The 25094-nt window shown below is 38.2% G+C and overlaps 1 protein-coding gene across 7 annotated transcripts in view; it reads left to right on the plus strand.

Annotated features, from left to right (window-relative positions):
- Positions 1 to 25094, plus strand: part of UTRN (utrophin) — a 416848-nt gene that overhangs the window by 195181 nt on the left and 196573 nt on the right. For all 7 annotated transcript variants that reach the window (XM_054195259.1, XM_054195260.1, XM_054195261.1 and 4 more), the window contains one exon: positions 3286 to 3475. In XM_054195259.1, the coding sequence (XP_054051234.1) occupies positions 3286 to 3475 (190 nt within the window). The remainder of the gene's footprint in view (positions 1 to 3285; positions 3476 to 25094) is intronic.

Raw genomic sequence — 25094 nt, forward strand, 5'->3', positions numbered from 1 at the left:
GTGGCCCTATGGCTTCTATAAGCACAAATCTGTATTTACAGCATAATGCTTTAAAATACCTGTTTGTTCCCATGCTTGGAGGTTGTGGAAGAATGAGTCCTGAATAGCACAAGAATATTACCAGGAAGATGTAGCCATGGCACGTGAAGTTGAAGTAGCTTATTTTAAAATTGTTGGCATTAAGAGATTGAAGGTCCCCAGCTTGACGTTGTGTAAATTGGATACTCTGCCCAGTGGCTGTTTATGTTCTGTTTTTATACGTTAGGGTGAAACTGTAGTAATTCTGTGTGGTTTGGCTGCCTCAATGCATTATAGTTGCTGTCTGTACTCTCAGATGTTATTTTCTGACTTTCTTTTCATCATACACCTGTGTGCATTGCAGATTTTTAGTTTAAATCTGAAAAAATAATTGGGTGGAACAGAAACCTGAAACAGTGCCACAAAAACTTAAATAGTAGAGTTACAATTTTCTTTTTCTTTTTGGATATGTCTCTGCTGATAGAATCTGCTTAGACCTTCTTCACGATCACAGTGTTAAGTGAAGTTAGCTGCATTTGTAAAGGCTTCTGCAGGTTCTCCTTATAGTTAATTCTTACATCCTAGAAGGACCATCTGTCTTTTGAGATTGTTCTAATTGTATTAGAATGCTTTGAAAATCTGAGTCGTCTTTTTATAGCATGGGGTAGTTGTTAATCTGCAATATGGAATCCTCCATAATTTTCTATTTTACATTTGTGACCTTTACTGGAAGGAAATGAAAGTATTTGCATCTGCTCTGTAAGTGTTGCTCACTACTGCTATACAGATCCTCTTTAAAAGCACCCATGTAATCTTAGAACATTAGTTCTAAATCTGTTAATTTATTCTGATGGAGTACGTATTTAGTGAAAGGAATTATTTTCAGCTTTAATTCAAATATCATGACAGCAGTGGGACTGTAATAGGATTTCATTCTTTCCTTTAATTTCAAATAAACAGAAAGTTTGAGAAATTAAAACTTTAGGCTGAAGATGACATTTTTCCATAAATGTTATTAGCTACAAAGTTCAGGTTGTCTCGTTTCCCATCTAGTACATCAGTACTTAGACTGAGATCTGGGTCACTTGCAGTGTTTCATCCTTTGGGGCTTTTCTTTTTCTTTGAAGGTCACCTTTATTACCAGTCTGTTCTTCCCATTGTCACTTCTGTTCTTCCACCTTTGGCCTTAACCCGCCGCTGGGGAAGAAAATCCCTGCAGAGGGAGAGGGTTTTGAAGTCAGAGCTCATAACTGCTTTTACCTTACGTTTTTCTTGCAGATCCTTGGTGTGTTCTAATTTTTGAGCTGGTGCTTGTTATCTTTTTCTAGGCAATATCTAACAAACCATTTATAATCCCTAGCATGCTAGTTGTTATGTTTTTTTTTTCTCAAGAGTGCATGAAGCATTACAGAGTTTCAAGTGAGAAGTAAGAATGAAGGCTTCTTGCCCTGCTAGTCATTTACCAGTAGCCAAAACTTGGGCAAGCGTGAAGTCACGAATGATTCAATTTATTATTTATCCAAATTTATTTTGGATAAAGCAATTATTAACAAGTGGCATAAGACCTAAGCTCCTAAAGTGAGGGTTGCAACACTATCTTTTTGCAAGTAGTCTAGTCTCTAGAAAATGCAGTTGGTAATGCTAATACTTAGGAATGTAAGCCTGGCAGAACTGGGGTTGTGTGAGAATTTCTTACTGCCCTTGAAGGAAAACAGCTTTTCATTGGGTCTCTCTTCTGATGTGCTACTAAACCAGAATACCTGTTTTGAAATGTCATCCTGAATGGTACTGAACACCTGCAGCTTCCTTTCTAAAAAGAGTATTTTAACTACTTTTGAAATTTGTGATTTTAAACACAGTGATACCCTAATACTGCTGAGCAGTGCTGTTGCCACAGCATGGCAAGGAGGAAAGAAAGCCCAAGTAGAAGGAGGCAGAAGACACATAAGTTTGGTGGGCCCAACTGTAGAAAACTGTCCAATTAATGTGCAAATATCAAGTGCTGAGTGTTTTGGCCTTTTCTTACCTGAAATTAAATATCAGTTTACCCCTGAAATCTTACAATATGGTTAGTGCTTGATGTGAAAATAAAATTGAACTTCCTACTTATTTAGCAGCAGCATTCTAGATAGTAGCCCTGTTAGGGATTTCTATACAGTGTGCTGATGTGGGAGAGCTTGTTTCTTTCTTTTGTCCTGATTTTGGGAAACGGGATACTGCAGAATAACAGCCTCAAAGGGATGAAATTTAGCTTGTCATGCTTTAATTAACATTGTTAATCAGAGCTTTTAAAATTGCTGACTATAACAGTTTCCCATCTGAGTTTCATTTTAGTGACAATGAAAGTTCTGTTATGCAGAAGTATAACGTGATCTTTTTCCTAGGAAATCTTTTGAAGTTGCTTACCAACAATGTAATCCAAAGGTTTTAAATGAGTTCCTTACATCTTAAAAAAAATCCTCTTACAAACAAAAACTTTTGTGTTTGCACCAACCAGAGATCTTTTAGGTTGATTGAAAATTTGGACTATATGCATGCTCTAGTGGCAGAGATTGTAGGGGCTTGTTTTTGGGTTTTTTTTTTTTTTGGGTGTGTATGGTTGGACTCGATGATCTCAAAGGTCCTTTCCAACTGTGAAGATTCTATGATTCTATATTCTGCCAGTCTTCTTTTTAGATTTAAGCATGTTGAGCATGGCTTGTCTGTTATGATGGCAGTGTATTACTCTGAGTGATAGTGCCAAAAATCTTGCCTTTTAGCAGAGAGCGCCAGGTATTTGGCTTTTCGTCCCTCAGCACTTTAACTCTTAGAAATTTAGGGAAATGTTTCTCCTCACCATAAAAGAGGAGGAAAAAAATTCCCCCGAACTCTCAGTGCTTCTATTCCACATGATTTTTGTTGATGAGGAAAAGCATTCACACTTTTCACATGGGAATAACACTTCTACCATCTGGGGTAGCATAAGTCCATGATGGAAATACTCAAAGGGGAAAAGCTGGGTTTTTAATTAATAACTTCATTTCTTCCACGTGCCTTTTTAAAACGGGCTGTGACATATATAACCAGTTCAGAACATCTGTGGGTAGCTATAGATATAATAACCAGAAAAACAGTGATACAAATAATGATAAAACCAGCTGTGACAGCTGGTCACATGTATGGTTTCTTAATAGAGATAACTTTCAGATTTCCTTTTAGTAGTTTCATTATGAGGTATGTAATGCTGTATGTTATGGGAGAATATTCTGACACTTGTCTTGTTTACAGAGCTGTTGATAGGCAGAATTTCTTGGAGACAGAGCTGAAGACAGTACAGGCCTTACACAAGGATCTGGAGAGCTTCCTCAAGTGGCTTCAAGAGGCAGAAACGACAGTTAATGTTCTAGCAGATGCATCCCAGCGTGAGAACACTGCTCAGGACAGTGCCTGCAGAAGGGAACTCAGGAAGCAGATACAGGTGAGAAACTAAATAATAATGCTGTTATTCATGCTTTTTCTCAATGGCAAAAGTTATAAAGGAAAGCTATCTACTAGAGTGGGGAAACCTGCAGCCTATTGGAAGGTGTTTAAAAAACTGTATTTTAGAAGTCAGGTGTGTGAAGGAAGAAGCAGATTTTTCTTCCTGAGGTTTGAAATGCATATTTTGTGGACGGCTGTGGCACTGAGGGCTCTCAAATGTCCTTGGAGGGTGACTGTATTCAGGAAGTGTATTAAATCTTGGAGGGTGACTATTCAGGAAGTGTCTACTTAATTAAACCAAGTCATGTTGTGGGATTGTCCAACCAAACAATTTAATCTACTTCCCTCCAAATAAAGCTCTTCTGGGCTGCACTGTCTCCTATCCCTGCCTGCTACGTTCCTTCTCCTTTTCCAGCAATCCAAGTTGTCGTCATGCTTGGATCATTTCTTCTCCCTCTCCTGCTTTCCAGCAGCTCCCCAGCTGGCCTGCCTTCCTTACAGGCCACAAACTGGAAACCTGAGAAATAACTGAGGAGCCTAACTGACACCATTTACCGGTCCCTTTTAATATAAGGACACCCTAGCTTGTCTAAAATCCAGAAGAGAGATCCCTTCTCCCTGAGTAAGGACCATGGACTGGCTGAGTACCACGTTGTCTGGCTGTTCCTGGTTATGCATATCCCATACATCTCCTTTGGGGAGGTAGGAGAGAGAGAGAGGAGCTGGTAAGGGTACAGTGTGTTGAGAGAAAACAGGAGGAGAAAGGGTGTGGAGATCAGACAGTTTCTTCAAAATCAAAATCTTTGTGTTAGTGGCAGCATCACCAGCTAAAAGGATTTTGTATTTCTATGATATATGAATTGGCTTTGTCCGGTTTATCTGATGTGAACGATGTTCATGTGTCATCTTTTTATGTTTTAATATATTTTTTCCTTTAATTACATTGCTTCATTTAGCACAGTTATTTTGATATGCACAGAACTGGGAGGCTAGATCAGTTATTAAATCCTGCACTCTAGCTTTGGAATAAAGTCTGTGGTCTAAGTTCATGGGGTTTGAACAGCTTCTAATGAAAAAAAAAGTGCTGCTTTCAGCAGTGCTGTTAATCTGAACATATCTACATTGAATTTAAATGAAACAAGACAGTTTAAAGTATCTGATAGCAAGCTACTTACTAATCATAAGGAACAGAACAATATATTGTGGAAGCTTGTGTGTGTTGAAGATGACATATCACTCACCAATGTTTATATGATTGAGGTCAGTCGGGTAACTCCTCTGTAGAGATGTGGCTCTTTGTGAAATGCTGAGACTAGTCTGTAATGGCAACGTGTAGAATTTAATATTATACTTTCTATTGGCAACCCCCCCCAAACAACTAGCATAGTGGAGGTGGAAGAGCTAAAATGAGGCCACAGGAAGCTAATGACATGAGGCGGTGTTGTGTGTAAATAGACTTTTTTTGCATTACCTTGCATTCTGTGTGGTCAATCACACCAAGATAAAGCTGTTATTTTGCAATTTGCTTGTTGGCTCTATGCAGCTGTGAAGCAACTTGGTCATGGAAGATTGTTTGCCCTGCAGCATTGGGTGGGCTGCAATCGGGTTAAATTTACCGGAGTCGTGCTGTGTGAGGGGAGAACTGCTGGGCAAGATGGGCTGCGGTGGGGAGAAGGTCTATAACCAGCTCCTGACCGGGGCCATTGTCCTGGCTTCTAACCGTTGAGAAGGCAGATGTAGGGGCTTGGGCATGGCCTCCCCTTATTCAGCATAACGTTTACCTGATATTCTCCACCTTTTCCTGTGACTGTATGCTTCTACATACTGTACACATGAAGCATAATAACTTAACTTACCCATGACTTCACATAATATTATGTGCTTTTTTCAACTACCAAAGGAAGTTAAGTAGAGCATGTCAAAGACTGCAATAGTGTAATGGCTTCTGAAATTAACTTTTTCCCCTACCATCTTTCAATCTCATTTTAAATATAACTGAAGACGTTCATATCATGACACTGGAAAACACTCCAAAATCAATGTTTGTTTTCAAATATTTGTTCATGAGAACAAAATGAAGCTCTAACATCTTGCTGTACCTTAAAAAATCAAGCCCCCTCCCTTGCAAATTCTAAGCTTAAACAAAGATAATTTCCTATTCTTCCCCTGTTAAGTGGTATTAAATGACAATGTTCTTCTCTTTGTACTTTGAATATGTGAAGAAGTATTTCTTTTAAATGGTTATAAGAAGAATGCAGGGCTTGTGACTTTCTCCACTCTGTGTGAAGATGCCCCTGCCCCCAAGGCCTGTTTATTGAGTAAAATTTTACTATGAGTTTAAGGTGTGATAATTTCTAGGTGAAATATGTGCTGAACATGGACAAAACATAATGAATTTTTTGTTGTTGTTGAAAATGCATGATGTATAGCAAAATAAGATCACCTGTTAAACTGGCATCTGTGTGTGATGGGAGGACTATCCTCAGTTACACTGTGGGGCTAACTTGTTTGGCCGCAGGTCAAGCCAGTCTACAGTGGAATCAATGATCTGGGCCCTGTTGAAGCTTTGTTTTGACCTACATTGCAACATCTGAGGCTAGCAACAATACTATGCAAATAACGCAAACTTTGAGTGTGGTAATGATTTCTTTTTGAAAAGGAGGAATATCAAAATCGTAGCATCAGTCTTTTTAATTCATTCTGTGAGTATCTAAATGTTGAAGACTCTCCTTCCAGGTTGGCGCTGAAACACTCCAGTCTGTGTTGCAAAATGTTTAGCAGCCACCTGAAAGAGGTTAAAACCTAATTTGAAGCAAGATGCAGAAAGTGAGCTAGGAAATGATAAGAAGTAATGCTGGTCAATATGTGTGAAGTCCTGTGCCTACAGAAGTAAAGCTGTTCAAAGTAATTTGAACATTTCGTTTTATTGTAAATTAAAATCAACATGACTAGCAGTGGGCTGTTTGTTTGTGTCACTGCTTGATTCAAACTTGTATATTAGCTGGGAAGGAAAAAAGCAGAACTGAAAGAAGGCAAATGTGGACCGTGGATTCTGTCTTACACAGAAGAGGTTTGAGCTCTTGCATAGTTATTTCTGAATGCCTCAGTGTTTTTGGACTTGTGCTCCTTCGTAGGTTTCCTCAAAAGATGTTTGGTAATAGCGTCTCAGCTAATGATTGTAGGCTTGAGCTGGTAGGTTAAAGGAACAGACTTGTGGCGGAAGAGAAGATATAAGCCAGGAGCAATGGAGTACAGGGGAATGGTTCAAATGAGTGGTGGAGATAAGGAAAAAGAAGGTGAGTCTGGCAAGGTGGAGAATATACAGATGGCAAGATTTGTATACACAGAGTGGAACGAAGGCTTTGCTTCTTCAAAATGATGTCACTGGTTCTGGACAGATCAGGAACAAAACAGAGTACAGGTAAAAGGGGTTTGCCTGAGGACTGGTAGAAATATTGATTCAGTTCTAAAAATAAGGTTGAAAAAGTTGTGTTAACTGAATTGGATGGGAGGAGTTTTTAAAAGTCCTGTATGAAGAGCCATTCATCCCCCCAGATGGAAAGTGCCTGAGAATAGGCAAACCAGTGTATAATGCACCGGCATCTAAGCTATGCATTATCTAGGTTCATATGAACTTTGGCTGCTACCTGTAGTTGGTGCCTCCATACTGTGCTAATTGATGTGTTTGAAATGTGTATGTACCTATTCATGTGGCAATATGCACATTAAATAATACGATTACTTGTAATGATGTCTACCAGCTACTGTGTTAATAATGGTCTCCCTAAACATTTTCTCCAGCAGCCCCTCTAAAACAGGTGCCTCACTGGTAGCAAAACACTTCCATGCTCTTGAATGTTCTACTGCCATCCTTAGATGGCTTAAATAATTCTGCTTTGTCATGGGAAAAACATTAAAATGATGTTAGCTCTTTGGATTCAAGGATGGCTAGAAAAAGGGGTGAAGGCACAACCATATGCTTTTAATTTGTCAAAACCCTGTTCTTCCTTGTCCTGATAATCATTCAGGAAAAGATTTTAATTGTAAACAGCTCCTGAAAAGCATTCCTACTTTCTCGTGCAAGTGTGAATCCTTTGAGATCCCTTTGACTAAATTAGCTTTAAGAGAGTTTTCTTAGCAGAGAGGTTTACCCCCTGTGGTGTTTCCTTTTGTATCGGGTAATCTAGTTTTGAGAAGCGCCTGTGTGAGTTAGTAGCCTTTAACGTATGGCTGATATAATTAGGGCAGGTATCCCTGTGCTCCTCTCTCAAGATTTATAACACAGTCTGTTATTCACTCACGCTACAGCTCTGCCAGAGCTGCGTTTAGTCTGGGAGCGAGAGCATCCTTTCCTGGAGTGAGGGAGCGAATGCTCAGTCTGCCGATAGAAAGCAGCTACGAGGGGAGAACAACTGTTGTGATACACCAGAGCCGTCTTCCTGAAGGAATTCCTTTTTTGTTCCTACAGCTTTCAGGCTTAAATTAATAATCTTTCCTGGCTATTTAGAGCACTCCTGAACGGTGGCAGACGCTCGGCTGCTCAACAACTTAATTTACCCTCTGCACAAGCAGAGCTGAGCAGTACCAGTTAGAAGAATCTGTGAAGACTGTTATTTTTTTGCATTTGTTTCGTGGGGTTATTTTGGGAGAGAAACTTATGCTATATCAACCTCCTTTGCCTTTGAAACGTATAAAGCCTGTGGCTTGCAAAAGCAGTCCTGGAAGAGAGCATGCTCAGAAAGCTGGCAAATCATTGTCCAGTGACCGGGAGGAAATGATAGTTGCTCTTCATTTATAATGCAAATTCTGAGGTGTCTTCAGAAGTGTGGCAAACTTAAAATGATGGCTGTGGTGAGAACGTCTCTCCAGAAAGTTGTGGTGTTGTTGCATCGTTTACAGAGGATGGCAGTTTCTTCTCCACGTTACCAGAAGCTTTGTAAGGTAAGAAATATAAGCCCTAAATCTTGAGAGTGTCTGATGCCAACTCTGTTGTCTTTCTGAAATAAAAAGAAAAGTAAGTAAGTATGGGATGAGTGTCAAAAGTATCTAGGCTATCTAGTGTGTTTTTAAAGCCTACCATGCTCTCATGTGCTTGTGTTCTTAAAGAATGCAATACAAATAAACCCTTGTGCTTGTCAGTATGATGCATTTTTTTTTTTTAAAACAGTGCTATCTTGCCTACCATTTAAATATCCAGAAGGAAACTGTTAATGTTCAATGATCTTTTGTAAAATACTACACATCTTCTTTTCCAAAGGAGTTGGTTAATTCTCGGTAAATGCAGTACTTTAACTCCTGGATACCCATTATGTAGACTAACTCTGTTCTTCTATGCCCAGTGTTTTTGCTTTTGAGCTTTGTGAAACTTTTAATTAGGAATGAGTTTAGCAGACTAATATGTAGACATGAAATTTTGACTTCCCCTGGCTGTATTTATAGAGTTTTTTCAGAGATAAAAAATAAGGAAAAGTTGGAGGAAAAGCATGTTTACATAGGCTACAACTCATATTGGCATTTTTGCTGTTACCTGTTTTGGTGACTGACTATTTCTGCTTCCACTGAGACCATGTTTACTTTTTTTTATTGCACAGGTTCAGTAGTTCAGAACTTTAATACTGTGGTAATGATCTAAGCTACCTAGTAAAAATACATTTTTAAAGTAGGTTGGTCACTCACCAGATTAAAAAAATAAATTTCAAACTGGTCTGTAAAGTCCACAAGTTAATAGTGTTGCAGCGTTGGTGTCTGTGTAGGATGGTCATACTGTGGTATATTATTGGACTTTAATATAAGGATCCTGCTTCATAACTTCAGAAAAATATGAAATTGGAGAGGTCTTCAGCTCTGTACTGACATAACCTTATAGAAATTCTATTTGTCTTCCTTTGAACTTTTTTCTTATTCTTGATCCTTGTGATACTTTAAAACTGCCTGTGGTTTTTGGTGAAACTATGCCTGAATTTTGCATACAAGGTGTGTGAAAACCAAAGTGTATGACCGTGTCTTATTCCGACAATAAAGCGAAGCTACCATGTAACTCAACATAATTGCTTCAACCTGAAATGTGTTTTTCATTATGAGAGATAAACAAATGACATCAAGTAAAAAAGATCCCACCTCTGTAATAGTAGAGTTTGGAAGTAAGAAAAGGGTATAATGCGGTATCTGGTTCATAACAGTGAAGCTTGTAAAGGAAGTTCGGGCATATGGGGGAAAATTGTTTTTAAAAGCGGGTTTCAGTGTGCTCCTGTTTACAAAGCTGTACTAAGAGGTGTATCTTCATTATGAAAGGATGATAGACAGTAGTTTGTGTACATACAAGCTATTTTAACAAGCATGCCTTGATTACTCTTGTCTTTATCAATTGTATCATTAAACAGCCCTGTTTGCTTTTGTGAATAAGGCAAATCTTTTTTTCATTAACGTAAAGACGTGGTTTTTAATTGTCTTTTCGTAAGCACTAGGAAATCAAAAGTGCTTTAAAACCTATTTAGTCACATTTTTGTGCATAAGCTAGTTTGTAACAACGTTTGTCAAACAGGAGCAATGTAAGGACTCTTGCAGTAGTAGTTACTTGCTAATTATCCTGAGAGCATAGTAAATGGTTGGATACTTAATTGAGTTTAAATCTACCCAAAGGGTAGTAAAAAAATCTTCTCAAAGGCTGTTATTAAAATATATTATCTGATTGAGAATCCATGCAGTGATAGCCTTGGTAATTTTTGGGTAGCTTAAAATCACACATTGTATGTTTTTCTGTTTGTTAAAAGGTTATGTGGCTTAGTTTTTTCAGGTGTTTGTGCTTAGTTTACTGAAAGTAGAATTGTTGGTTTGCCTGTAGAGTTAAATGAGGCACTGATTGAGGAAAAAAGGAATGGTTTACAATCCCAGTCACTTCCAGCAGGTGTCAATGTAAGGCAGTGATATATGGGAGTCTGGTGATGGAAATGTTAATACTCGGATGAGAAAATGGTATGGAAATTACAAATTAAAAGCAACTGTGACAGCATGTCAGGAAGGCTTTCTTGTAGTGCTCTGTATACTTCTGTCTTTGGAATTTCACAAGTTTGTACATGTCTTGTGAACTCTGCAGATACGCTAATATAGTTCAGCTTTGCTGAAGAGAAGTCATTTACTATAGAGTATATGGATTATTGCATTGTGTGCAGGGTAGTTGCTTCATGAACTAACATTTAAATGTTTCATGTGAAGGGTTCTCTGAAGCAGAGCAGAGTGCCAGTGAAATAAACATTTTAAAAAGTGCCAATGAAATATTTAAGACAAATTCTTGAAGTTAGCGTTTGTCTGTTTTAAACTGCACTGTTTATAAAAGAATAAACGAGGCTTTATTATTCAACTGTACTGGGGGACGTCATAATTGTTCCTTTTATTATCAGCTTCATATAATAGTAATGCTCAGCATTCATAATCGTCATTTTTCAATTTGCTTAAAAGCAGAAACAAAAATAATCACTTTGGTGACATATTACAGGGTTGCTGAAAAACAGGAAATCCAAGGTTTAGGATATTTCTTCTTTTGCTGCTTTTTCTTTCACTAATACCTTCCTACCAAAGTGAGTTTTGCCAGACACAACTTTTCAATAGTACTGCTATTTGATATTTTTACACTGCAATTAGTGGCATACAAGGGCAAAATGTGTACGCTTAGCATCGTGTTGTCAGGACAATGTGTAATAAGTTTTGCTTTATTCTTGTTAGCAGCTTTGTTTCGTAACTCTTTTGTAACATTTTGACACTCAAAGTGAACAACCAGAAAAATGTTTTGTGGGGGCTGTCATCTGCTCTGTGTTCTTGCTGATGTGTGATTGTTCCTTATAAAATGTCTTCTTAGGTGTATTAGGTATATTCAACTAGCTCAGACAAGAATGAATTTAGATTTTCATTGGGAACATCAAAATTGTGGTAGATCATTGATAGATCTCTTCCGAGAGACCAGAACTACAATATTTCTTATGAAAATGAAGTAGAAAATTGGCAAGCTTTCTCCAGCTTCCCTGACAGAAGTGAAAGAATAGTGTGTCTCTGTCAGACAGGTAAATGGCTACCTTGATATATGTATCCTACTTGTGGAGCTTGACCACAAGTACTGAGATATTTTTGAAACACATTGCTAGCATTCAGGGACTGGAGCATTCATCCACTGGAGGACAGGCTGAGGAACGTAGCTGGTAGCTGAGAGAGTATTTTCTTATATCTTTTGTGATGACTTCTTGAAGAGAGCCCTCTTTAAAAACAAGTAAATAAATAATCAAGCCCGTCATATAAAATACTTGAAATCTCAAACCTGATCCAACATAAGTCTTATGAATACATAACTTAAAATGCAATTCTCTCATGTTCTGCTGTTTCTATTTTTTTTTTTTAATGGCTAGTTTATATTTATAAAACCCCAGGAAGTTAAAAGCACAGTGAATGATGGGGTCAGCCAAAATCAACTTCTACTGTGACACTGGTGATTGCATTCCAGAGGACATTTACATTATGTTGAATTTTGAGAGTAGCAGCAAAGGCTCTGTTTCTATGAAATTTTGAGCAAATGTGAGGATGGGGCAAAAAAAGCGGGAAAGGGTGTATTGAGAAATGGGTAGGCTAATCCTGGTTCCAATGAATTCAACGAAGATGAGTTTCCTAATGTTTACATGACTTCAAGTTGATTTAGAAAATAAATCATTGGCACTTGATGACATTCAGGTATGAAATACAGGTAATTAAGTGAGGAGGAAGAGGAGGCAGCGATGTAGTACATATTTATTGGACAGTAGAAGTGAGAACAAAAGTTAATTTTGGAAGTGTGTCCTAAGGGAGGCTACTGTATTAAGATAGCTGTTAGTTGGAAAACGAAGCAGTGCTTCTGTCATCAAAAACATTGCTAAATTACTCCAACAGTTTCAATGAGAAAGTGAAGTCTGGACTGCTCGATATTATTCAAGTAGTATAAAGGACGTTCTAATTAGATCTAGATCTACCATAAAGCCTTATAGAAGGGAGGACACAAGAATTAAAAGGAACCTGGGATACAATGGCTGTTATTTACTGAAATACAATGAGGCTAAATGTGCACTGCCAAAAAAAATGGCTATTTTGGAACAGGAGATTTAGTAAATAATATCTAATAATAAACATCTGAGAGGAATGAGCAGAATTTCATGGAGAAAGTTGTAGGTAAAGTATTGGGAAGACTTCTTGATAGTGAGATTTAGGAGCTTATGAAGTCTTTTTTCCCAAGGGCTCATGTCTCCTCAGTCCTTAATGAAAACGTTTAGTAAGTGCCTAAGCAGTATTTTGGTTTAATAAGCCATTTCCATGCATACAAGAACAAGGAGGCGATTGTGAAGAGCCAGCATGGATTTTAAGAAGAGTGCCCAACCCGATGGCTTTCTGTGAGAAAGTTGTTGCTGTCTCTTTGGATGAAGGGAAAACAGTAACGGTCCCCGATCTTGACTTTAGAAAGACATTTGACACAGTCTCTGATAGTGAAATTGAGGATATATGGACAGCTTAGATGAGTGAAAAGGTGGGAATAAAACTGGCTGGACCGTTGGTGTTCCTCAAGGATTGGGACAGAGACAGGTACTGTTTAGCATTGTTATGAATCTGAACAGTGAGAAAGAATGCACCTTCAGCAAGTTTGTGAATGATATTAGATTGTGGAGGAACAGTCAATATGTTCCCATTCATTGAGGCCTCAAGTGGGAAGGATGGACTGCCAGGAACCCCATAAAGTTTTTTAAAAAAAAAAAAAAAGAGCCAAAAGCAAATTCTTGCACCTGAGAAGGAATAACGCAATGCATTGGTACAGGCTGTGTGAAGAAGACTGTAGCCATCAGGGAGAAGTGATTATTTCGGTATGCTTAGCACTCACAAGGTCAGGTCTAGAATACCATGGTTGGTTTGAGGCCCCCAGTTTGAGAGATGCTGAGAGACCGGGGAGAGTGCAGGGCTTGGGGGCTGGAGCACGTGACAACAGGAGAAGAGGTGGAGGGAGCTGCTTTCATTTAATTTGGAGGGGAGAAGGCTCCAGGGGTTTCCAAATGCTGTCACAGCCTGCCCTGGTGGGTTGTTACTAGAGAGAATGGAGGTGCCCTATGAAAGGAAAAGAGGCAGTGGGAATGAGGGATGTTGCGTGTAAGGGCAACAGTTCTGCACAGCAAGCGTAGCTGAGCACTGGTGTGGGCTGCCCAAAGAGGCTGTGTATTTCCATCTCTAGAGGTATTAAACTGTAGTGGCTAAGGTCCTTAGTAGTCAGACCTTGCTTTGAAATTGGCTCCTGAAATTGGCAGGAGGTTTGACTGTGTGACCTCCAGAGGTCTCCCAACTTGAGATTTTCTATGATTCTCTGTGCTAGTGCCCTATTAGCTTATGAGTGAAGACTAAAATAGTCAAAACTATAGTGCGGCAATTTTCAGCTGTGACCGTGTTGTCTACTTCTTATCAAACGGAACTTCACATTTTTACCCCATGTGAAAAATTCTTATTACTTTACGGAATTTTGATCTAAATCTGGGCCTGCTCTGAGTCTGCTGTACAGCCATAGCATGTGCTCATTTGTGAATCCTTTTGCTGTAGTGTAAACTGCATTTTCAGATGATGTTTTCAAAACTCAAAAAGAACATGCCACTAGCCCCTTTCAGAGAAATGCTGCACACATATTGAGCGATCAGGCTGACCTAAATGTAACAGTTTTGTTTTGCCATTTGTCTAATTATGATCAGAGCCAAATGAAACTGTATAATAAATGGGTACTTTATTGTAAATCCATTTTTACAGAAGACTCTGGTCTCTAGTGCTCTGTGTACGTATAGGCTTCCCTAGAAATAAAACTGTTTCTCTAAGGTGAGAGAACAAGGAGAAACAAAATGGGAGAGGACATAAAGCTTCATAAATTTTGTGTTTTTAACTGCTGCACCAGTCATTCCTATTTGCAAGCAGAATGCAGCTTAACAGGAGAGAAGATGGGTTCTAGGATATAACTTTTTTAATAGCATTTCAGTAGTATTTTGGAAGGGAGGAAAGGAGGAGAGAGAGGAGATGAGTGCAATATTTCAGGACATGCTTTTAGAATCCTCTTACATTTAAAGGCAAGTCTGATTTTTGAGCTGAAAATACTTTGCTACTGCAGCAAGAATGAAAATGAATATAAAATATGGGGTAGTTCTATTAAGGCATGAATGTAGGATTAATGGGAAAATTGACTTCCATGAACTTCATGTGTTTACAGGAGCTGGATCAATATTTGATATATGAGACCATCTTACCATAGTATTTTACCACATTGCTTTTTGATTGCTGCCATTTTTCAGGGAGCAATTTTTTTTCCTCTTTCCCTTAGGGCTCAATTACCCTGCCCAAATTCATGAAGTCCTGAAGCAGTAGGTGCCTAAAACAGCAGAGTGTTTCACCAATTCCCATCTTGAGAACGGATTGCCTGTCTTGTCTTCTGCCTCACGCAGATCATTTGAGCTAATTTTTATGAAACCTGCACTCACTGTGTAGCTGGGAAAGTAGTGCTGTTTGAAGCTGTCCTGTCAATGCTAGTCATCAGGGACTCTTCCAGAGTTCTGCCTTCCCTTTTGCATCCCCCTCTGTTTTTAATCAAGAGAAACTGCTATGAGACTTGATGTTCCAAAGTTGCCCTGCAAGCTTCCTATTTCATATCCACTGCTTGCAGATCTGCGAGGCTCTCCGTCTGCCCTGTGACATTTTCATGCCGGGCACTCTTGCTATGCTTTGCTGCAAAGGATTTTACTTCAAAGCAGAAGTAACTTAGGCAGTCCTGTATAGATGGGTAATTGAATGTGGGTGGAAGTTGTCAGTGGCGTTCCTGATAATTGATGTCGTGTGTCGCGCTACAGTAAGCAATTCTTCATAGTCAAAGCGGAACTATATTTACTTGCAGTTTCTGGTGTATGGTAAATATGGTAGGTGCTGCAAGGGAAGTAATACATAGAAATGGTGCCCATGCTGTACATGCTCCTCAGTTGCTGAGGAGCCTTGTATCTATGGGCCCAGTGTTGTGCTAACAGGGGAAGTTCTGGCTTCTCTGCAGTGGTGTTTAAAATTTCTGACATGAAGAGAGCATCCTTCCTGGGTAGAGTGGGAGGCTTTGGTTTCCAGTGCTTTACTCAATTCTTGGCATTTCTGCTGAGACTGCTGACCAATTAGTGCTTAATTGTGCTGGGTTTTGGGATGTGGTCCTAGAACAGTCATCTGAGGTCGCTGCTTTCTGTCACCTGCCATCTTTGGACACAGTTTGAACTATGCTTTTTTTTCTTCTTTTTTTCTTTTAAGGAAGAATGCATTATTAACCCTGAACTAATCAGTCATCTTTCATGTTTAATTTTTAATGTTCCATACCAAGTACTGTAACTCTTGGTTAATATTCTCTCTTATTGTTCGCTACAAAGACAAGTATTAATTTGCCGCAAGTTCCAGCACTGCAAACTAGTTGAGACAAATGTCTTTTCTCCTCTTTCTTTCTGTTACTGAAAGCAAATTTTAAACTTCAGAGTTTAAATGAAGGTTACCCACCTCTTAATGTTTGGGTTCCTCTGAGATTAGGATGGAGGCATAGTATAAGTTAGAGAATACACAAAATATCCACACACTCCCCCACAACGATTTCTTTATTAACAAGCAGAACACTTTCCTCTTTTGGATGAGGGGAAAAATGCAGCCAGAAAGAAAAAAGAAAAGCCTCTCAATGGAATTTCACTTCTTTGCTATGTATTTTCATCAGGAGCTAACAGCACTCCCTCAGCTATTTTCACTGAAATAGCTATATATCTATTTGCAGGCCATTATCTTTCACTTAATATAGCCCAATAGTGCAGTGATAAATTAGCTCTGGAATTTCTTCCTGTAGCCCTCAGTAAGAAAAATAAGGTCTTAAACAATTCAGCTGTTATCTGTAAGCAGATAATTTAGCCAAATAGCTGTATTGTAGAAGATTCATCCCTTATATTGGAGAAAAACATTGTTTTCTCTCTATAAGGGTACTTCTAAATGAAAATAGGGGAGGTAATTGAGAGGTTTTTATTGAAGAATGTGGATCTGGACATGACCTTCAATGAGCCCCATCTCTCTTCAAGCTGATGGTGATAAGGCCCTTATCACAGGCTTGGTTACAATAGTTTAGAAAACAAGAGGGTTCTACGACTTTTGGACTAAGTTAGAATTTTTTTTAAAGCATTCATTTTGTCTAAACCCCCCTTTTGCTAGGTGACCGAGTCCTGTCTTACTGTTGCAATCAAGATTTAGGCCACTCAGGGGCTATGGGATGAGGAAAGCACAGCAGTTTTGTCTGAGAGGAAAGCCATGTGTATTTACTCTCCTTTTTCTCTTTCCAGAGGTGTGGTAATGACCTCTTTTGTAAGGAGAAACTAGCCCTCTGCCAGCAAAACCTGAATAAGCCTTTTGCAACTGTTGCTGATTGTTGTGTTATGAAATGGGGGTGGTAATTAGCAAACAGCATTAAAAATATCGACCACCTTTGAATTATGGTTCAAATAATTGTTATTTTTAATTGGAAAAGAATGCAAAAAAAGCCCCCCCACAGCCCCATGGATTTTGTGATTGTGGAGAAATCTTTGGAAGTTGTGATCAGGTTCTGAGGACCAGCAGGCCTTATCCTGTGGAAAAGCTTCCTATTTAAAGTATCATTTAATAATACCTTTGAGTGGAAAAGTCTAAAATACAGCCTAGTGTTCTGTACTTCAGGAGTACTTTTCTAAAGCAGCCTCATAAATTGAAGGTAACAGCTAAAAGTTATTTTCAGGTAAGGATTAGTGTCGATTCAATAAAGGAAAACTTTCAGAGGGAATAGCGTTGTTAAAACTTAGAGCATGATTTTATTTTGACATTGCTGGTAAGTGACTGCAATAGGAGGGTAGAACTGTAGGCTGTAGGCTGCTGGTGTGTAATACAACAGCTAATTGAGCTTGTCAATGGTTACTGAGCTGTTCCTGTGGCATAAAAGACAATATTCATTTGGGAACATGAGTAATGGTTGGTACACATGCTGATCTGCAGATGGTAGCAGCGATCAGTAGCGCATTTCGGTGGAATGATCTTTTAGTGTGCCTGAAGAGCAACTAATTTTTTCCATGCATCTAATAATGAACCTCTAGTTCTAGTTTAACAGGTAATCTGTTCATACTAGAAGAAACATGGAGATTCCATGCAACAAGTACACATCGGAAAACGTAAAAACCAAATGAAAGACATCTTTGGCTAACGTGTAGTTAGTATTTTAAAAGGTAGTTAAACTTGGGACCAAGCCAAGTTTATGCTTGAGTCTAAGACGACTGTATGATGCACTGGGTGAAGTATGTTAATCTTTAATATTCAAAGTTCCTAATCGAAATTTGAGGAGGCAACAAAGATTTTATTAGTGAGCAAATACAGGCTTTAACATTATTGAGGTCCAGTATATTGTCGAGAATGTGTATGTTCCCTGGAGGTTCAAGTTGGTGGTGCTGAAGCTTAATGAACATTATTCTAGAAAAAGAGAGGAATTGTAGGCTGAACAAAAAATGAATGGCTGCAAACCAGAAGAAACGAAGCCCTCTAACTGTGTTACTTTTGCATATTTAATAAACTTGGCTGATAGCACGCTCAGAGCATGCTCACTGTAAGTCTCTTGTGCCAGGTAAGAGCTGCTAGAAAATATAGCAGTCTATGTGTAAAAACCTACCAATGTTCTTTAAGGTGGCAATTAAGGGCTGTTTTGAAAATAGAAGTGCTTGAATGTTACACGATTTTTCGGTTGCAAAAGAAAGGGAAACACTATCACAAAAAAGATGGAAACAAACAAACAAGCCACAGCCCCAAATAAAGCTACTGGAAAAAGTAGTTTTTCTACATGTGATATGTGCATCATGATATATGTAGCATATATAGGATTATGTTCAAACTTTATTGAAAGAAGGGAAGACCTTATATGCATAGAATGTATCTATTTTTTTCTTGTAGGAAATCAAGGGAAATGAAACTTAATTGGTAGTTGTTATGATAACTCTGAATGGCAGATCTAGAACAGAATACAAGAGATTTTTAAACAGAAACTGGGGAGTGTATAGGAAGGCTCTAAACTGTATCTTTTTCAGGCTTCAGTCCAATTGCATAGGACATGTGAAAGGGAACTGTGATTTAGATCATCTTAGAAAGCCCAGGGCACAAAGCTAAGTATAATCATTTCTCTTGTTTAACATTGTTTAATTTGATTATAAAGTATATTTAGATTTTATGGCTGTTTTGGTACTGTCCCAGCATCTTTGCAAGAGATAAGTCTTTGGCAATGACATTTGTGTAATGACTTAGGGAAAAATAAAATGAAATTAAAGACACTTCATAAAGAAAAACAGCTGGCTTACAGTTTATAATGATAGCATGAATTTCATGGTCTTGTTATCTCACCTAATGGTGATTTCCTGGGATGGTTTTTGAAGTTAGAGTCAACACGCTGTTAAATTGAGAGCTGGCAGTCGGTCATTACTGCACTTAGAGTATTGAGGCTTCAGTCCATAAGGGAGCCTGGAACTTTTACAGATGAGGTGGCCTGCATAAATGAACCTGTTGGAAAGGCAAAAAGACACATAAGCGAGCATGACTAGGCATGGAGCTACAGAAAACACTCATCTGCCCAGTTGCTGTAGCACTGTTTTTTTTTGTTCTTGTGATGCAACATTTTACTAGATGCTTTAAGGTGAAAAACAACAGTTTGCTTTTCTTTTGAACAAAAATGCAGAGAACAGAGTTGCTGTCTTCTGTAGGAACTACATTAGTGTCACTGCAGGAGAAAAGTGAAAGACCTGGCTGCATGAAGTAACGGCTTTGGAGAATTTCGCAGTTCAGAGAGCAAATTAGCTATGATCCCTAATCAAATGTTGACATTTGTGTTGTTTTTTTTTTGTTTTAGCCTTCCTCCCCCTCCCCCAGATCCTTAAAAGTTCCACCAATAGAAAATGAACACTTATCATTTCTGATGCAGCCCCTTTTCAGACTTTTTAAAATTTTATTTCTGTGATTTGACTGTTTCAAGCAGCAAGGCTGTCAGGGTTTACACAAAGTACTGAGAGATAAAAGATGCTACACCTCCTTTTTTTTTTTTCACTCCTGTGCTGTAAATCTCTGCAGATACATAGGCCATCACTGCCTGTGGCTTTTTTTGTAAAAGAAAATACACTTTAATTTCTCTCAGTAGAAGAAAGCAGAGCAAAGGAAAGTAAATAAAGTGCCATTCCATTTGATATTCTCTGACTAATTTTATTCTTTATAATTTGATCACAGCCATAGGAATTCTGAATGCTGATTTCCCCTGTTACTGTAACTGGTTCCTGGCGACTTCCTTTGTGTAATTGTTTGAAATTAATATTCATACATTCTTCAAGGGAAAACGGTGTCTCCCCCTTCTCTTTTCTCATCTCTTCCTTTCCTTGTCACCTTTGGAATTGCTTGCCTGCCAAGCGTACCAGTTCCAGGTCTGCCACCCCTTGCTTTTCATCTTTGTGGTAATGGCTTCATTGATTTTACAGATTTTATTTATTTCTTAGTATAGAAAGGAAGGAGTGGCAAATCAAGTTCAGTGGCAGCAGTGAAAGTCTTCAAAGGACCACCCATGGCATGATATTTGGCATATGAGGAAAAAAAACAAAACTGAAGTGTTGCTTCCAGGAGGCTCCCATTTTCAGGAGGAATGTTGTTACTTGCACACAGCTCTCTTGCTCACAGCTGTTGAAATGATGAAGGGTCTTTACATGGCAGCAGTGAGATGAGGTGCTGGTAGATGTAATGGCAGTGGTCATACCTACCGGAAAAATTCCCAGTTTATCCAAGAGCTTCTGCCCTAGAGACAATTAAAAAGCAAATTAAAAAGTTGTTTTGTTTCTTTTTTTCTTCTGCTGCCATCTTTTACATGAAAATGTTAAATAAGTATTCAAGGGCAAGTCAAACTTACAAGTAAAAATGTTAAATGAGTAATTTAGGACAGTCTTTTAACATCTGTTGCTACAAAGGTCGTATGTAGTTTTCGCAGTGCCCATCTGCCTTCTGCTGTGCTTGTCTGAACCAGCATCTACTGACTGCTCTGGTCTTTTTGGGCCTCTAACTTGGGAAAAGCTCAATGGATTCAATTAAAAATATGCCCCATTTTAAGCATGGAGAAAATAAGGGATGCTACACAAGATGAAGCAGCATCAGTTGAAGTAAAATGTTGGACTGTTAAACTGCTTGCGATAACTGGTTGTAAATTGGTTTTATACCAACTTTCTTCACATAATCCAGAGGTTGGGGTTGTGGAGCTGGAATTTTTTTGTATAAAGACAAAGCTGAAAGCAAAAAATGGTAGTGGTAGTAGTAACCAGGCAGATAGTCTGATTATTTCTGTAAAGTTGTCACTGTACCTGAATTACTTGTTCTGCCCTGGTGGGCAGAAAAAGGAAAAAGGCAGGAACACTAGTTATTTTACTCCTTCACTTATGGAGAAGAAATTTGGTATCTTAAACTGGTATATTTGGTGTTGGTGGTTATTCCTGCCTGCCTTTAGCTGCAGTCTTTCTTTGCAATCCCCAGATCTCCTCCTGGGTAGTCACCAGAGTGATAAATCTTCTTTCACATGAAGGAAGAAGTTTACTTTCAAATTTAAGATCAGCTTTCAAATGCTCCCTGGCTAAGGTTGTATAATAAAACTGGAAGTGCTGTTCCATTATCTCAGTCATTGGCCCTTCTAAATGACAGGAGTAGACTTCGTACTCTGGAGTAGTTTTTTAAACGTACACTTAACTGTTGCACTTTGTGGTTGTTTCGTCTATTTGTTTCCCTCATTTAAAAGTCCAAGTTGTGAGTGAATAAACTTTTTGAAATTCTTCCTCAGACTGGTAAAACGTTCTTTGTCACTTCTTCTAGCTCCACACCATTCCTTGTCCCCCATCTGAAAAAGAAACAAAAAATCCCTTTCCCAACAGGAACTAGTGATGCCTATGTTGCAATACAGATGTCTGTGGAATCTTTCCTTCAGCCTTCCCCCTATGGTACAGAAACGAAATCCTTAAAATCTCTCCTAGGTAGGTTGATAATCTGTTTTAAAGAAAACCTGCTGTGCCTACTAAGAACGATGTCTTATCAGTTAGGTTGTATTGCTATCAACACTTATTTTATTACTTTCAATATAAAATCTTGAGCTGAAATGTTTGCAACCACAAATATCTAGATTGGTCAACTGACAGTTAACGTGTGGAAACGCCACCTACGCATTGCTCTACCGGAGGGCAGCACAAACACTTGGGGTTCACTTTTTGAGGGAGAAGGAGGCCCTCTTCCCTCTTCTCCATCAGCGCTTTCCCAGCTGTGGAGATGTAATCGTAAGCAATAAGGTAAAATGAAACATTTTGTCACTGGATATTTTGGAGAAACCTATTCTGATTTTTTTTCTAATGAAGAAAGTACCATGGCTTCAAAATAGTGGTATCTTATATCTTGTCCACGGTTACCTTTGCTACTGTTGTCTGGTTTCACTAATAATTATTTTGAGACTCTTCAAAGATCTTTCTTGGCAATGCTACCCTCTCGATCACCACTTTTCACATGGCATTTGCTGTGTTGATTGGCATTATGGCACGGGACGTTTGTCTTATATGTGTGGCTTCTCTCCTTTTTTCCTAGAATTTCTGAAAATTGCCAAAATTTATTTCTAGTTCTTTTTTCCAGCATCTTTGGAGCTGCTCCCATCTTAGGCTTCTGTGTAAAAATTGGTAAGTTGACTTTTTCTGTTATTCTGTTGTTAATGAAAATATTCAGAAGTGCTCAAGACAAGTCCCTGTGCAATCTCTCTTTATATGAACCTTGATAGTGAATTTTTTACTACTAAATATAGTTTTTCAGATAGGTATGCTTGCATGTGGGACTGTCTTGTAAGGCTTTTGACAATTAGTGAAGTCAAGATAAATGACACTTACTACTACTCCTGTATTCCCAAGGTTTTTTCTCCTGTCACTGAAGGAAATTAAGTTAGTCTGACATGATTGATTCTTGACAAATCATGTTGGCTGTTGCTAATTTTCTTGTTATGTTTAAGGTGCTTATGATGTGCTTACTATTTTTTCACAAGAATTGAAATAAAGCTTATGGGCAGTGAATTCCTTAGCTCCTCCTTTAATTCCTAATTTAAAGAAAAGAATTATATTTGCATTTTTCTGCCACCTTGTGTTGGTTCTCAGAGATAATTACTAGCAGCTCTTAGACAAAGCCTATTATTTAAGTATTCTTTGGCAAATTTCATAAGATCTACCCAATTTGAAAAAGTCAAACTTACCTAATTACCCTTTGGCCTCCTCTTGACAGTCGAAGCTCAGGTTTTTTGCTACTTTGTCTCGGCAGTTACATAATTATCTGAAGGACAGTATTCCTCATTAGTGAGATTGGAAGCAAAGGAAAGGATTGAACATTGCTTCCTTCTCAGCATAATTTTTTAATAGCTTCCCTTTACAGTCTTGTTACTGGTTGGAATGCAAAATTACTGTTTTCAATAAGTAACTTCATTTATAAATACAGAATTAAGTTATCGTTTATTGACTTTGTATCTATAGAGGAAATTAACCATTTCCTCAGGGGGTTGTTTAGTTTAAAAAACTGTTAAAAACCTTTTTTTGGTCATGAAAACAACAGTTCATCTTTGTATTGTTAAGAAGGTGCATCTGCAGACAGTGAAGCAAGCTTTGGCAGAACAGTATGGAACCGAGTCTAGAAATAACCATGCAAACAGTCCAATCTGAGCCTTAAACACAAATTGTGTATTATTAAATGATACTTTGAATGTTTGAATTTCTTATTGTGAAAGGTATGAGAGGGGTGACCTTTCCCTTCTGAAAGAAAAAAGTAAGCAGGGTAACTATTTCAAAGTTGCTGTTACTTCTTACTTCTTCCTGTTGTTCATGTAAAGTACTGTGGGTTTAGAACCTGGATTTAGATTTTTAAATGCATTGCTGTTGTGTATGTACACTGTGTACCTGGCAGATGTGAGTACTTCAGAACTGTCCTAGTCACAGCCTGCACACACACACCCCTGTTTTTTTGGGTGGTGTTGGTTGGTGGTTTTGATGTGTGTGGGGTTTGTTTATTTATTTATTTATATTTTAACTGAGACTGAAAAAAGTGAATGTTGTGTTTTGCAGCTTGGTGCAATGCTTTTTTTATAATCTAGACATACCCAAATTATGTATTCTTGTCTGGTTTGTCATATTCAAATGGCGACCTCAGTACAATCACTGCAGTTGTTTGGATAGGCTTTTCTGGCCCAGTGAGACAGTGGCTCAGCTGAATGACTGGGCTCACCAAGCCTCTTCTAATTCAGCCTACTGAATAGTGAGGACCTGCAGTAATCACTGTATGACTGTAGCACTTACATGAGAAGTCAGAACATATCCAGGTAGCACTGTACTCCCAGGAAGGAACGGAAATAAATGGTGACGTCTTTTAAAGCACTTTCAGTCTGCTTCTTTATTTATTTGTGAAAGGAAGAAGAATGGAACACGGATGAGCATGGGAAAAAAATTTGGGAGCAGGATAGTCCTCTCTTTGAGTAACTCAAAAATAAATTATAACAGTTAGGAGTGTTGCTTGGTTGAAATTTATACGTGTCCTGTATGTTTATTTTCTTCAGTGTATTTTCAGTTTAACTGTGTAAACCCCCAAATAATTTGATTTAGTTGCTTAGCAGTGCATGTCCCTGCAGTCCTATTCTAATATACTCAGACTTTCCTTGATTTAAGTAATAGAATTAGTGTGTACGTTAGACACCTTTATCAGGTTTTGAAGTGTCGACTTTGAAAAGAACTGATTTTTATGATGTTGGAAAGCAGAGAGCTATTTGGAACAAAGTCCACTATATCTTAGGTCAAAGATTTGGCAGTGCCTTCATACTTAAAGGTAAATGTGGAAATGAATGATGTTTAGTAGCAATGAGACCTACCTATTGCCCTTCCAAGAATGGTCAATGGTATAAGGGTGTCCATAGACCTTGCTGGAATTTTAATACAGTGTCCAATTGGCACTGAAAAGTAGGCAGGGATTGCGCCTGTCTTCCATCCTCAATGGGAAAGATGGCACTCTTCTGATTAGCAAAAAATGTTGAAAGCAGAGCACATCATGGAACATAGGTGTTTGACAGCGAATGGTATATGGAAAATAGGCATAAAGAAAAAAAACAACAACCCACAACAGAACCTCTGCTCTGATCACTTTAGGCATGGAAAACTGAAGTAGAGGGAATTAAAAAGGATTATGAAATTGTATGTTTTTTCCTTTAAAGACTGTGAAAGGCTTAGTAATAAGTAGCAAATTGTTTAAGCAGATAAATGTTTGAAGACACTGTATCTTCTTTTAGGTCTGTTTAAAGAAATTTTAAGTAAAAAGCTACATGGTAGTTTCACAAAGTAGGTTTTTCTGGAATGCATAATACAAATTCAATGTGCCCAACTATTTAAGAAATTATAAAAAGAAAAACTAAGTCAAATGCTACTTCAATAAAGAAACCCGATAATGAGAAAAATAATTGAAGACTGGTTTAATGATCTTTTAAACCAGAAATACACTTGCAGATGTAC

This window comes from Rissa tridactyla, chromosome 3 (genome assembly GCF_028500815.1).
Source record: "Rissa tridactyla isolate bRisTri1 chromosome 3, bRisTri1.patW.cur.20221130, whole genome shotgun sequence".
Classification (NCBI taxonomy): Eukaryota; Metazoa; Chordata; class Aves; order Charadriiformes; family Laridae; genus Rissa; species Rissa tridactyla.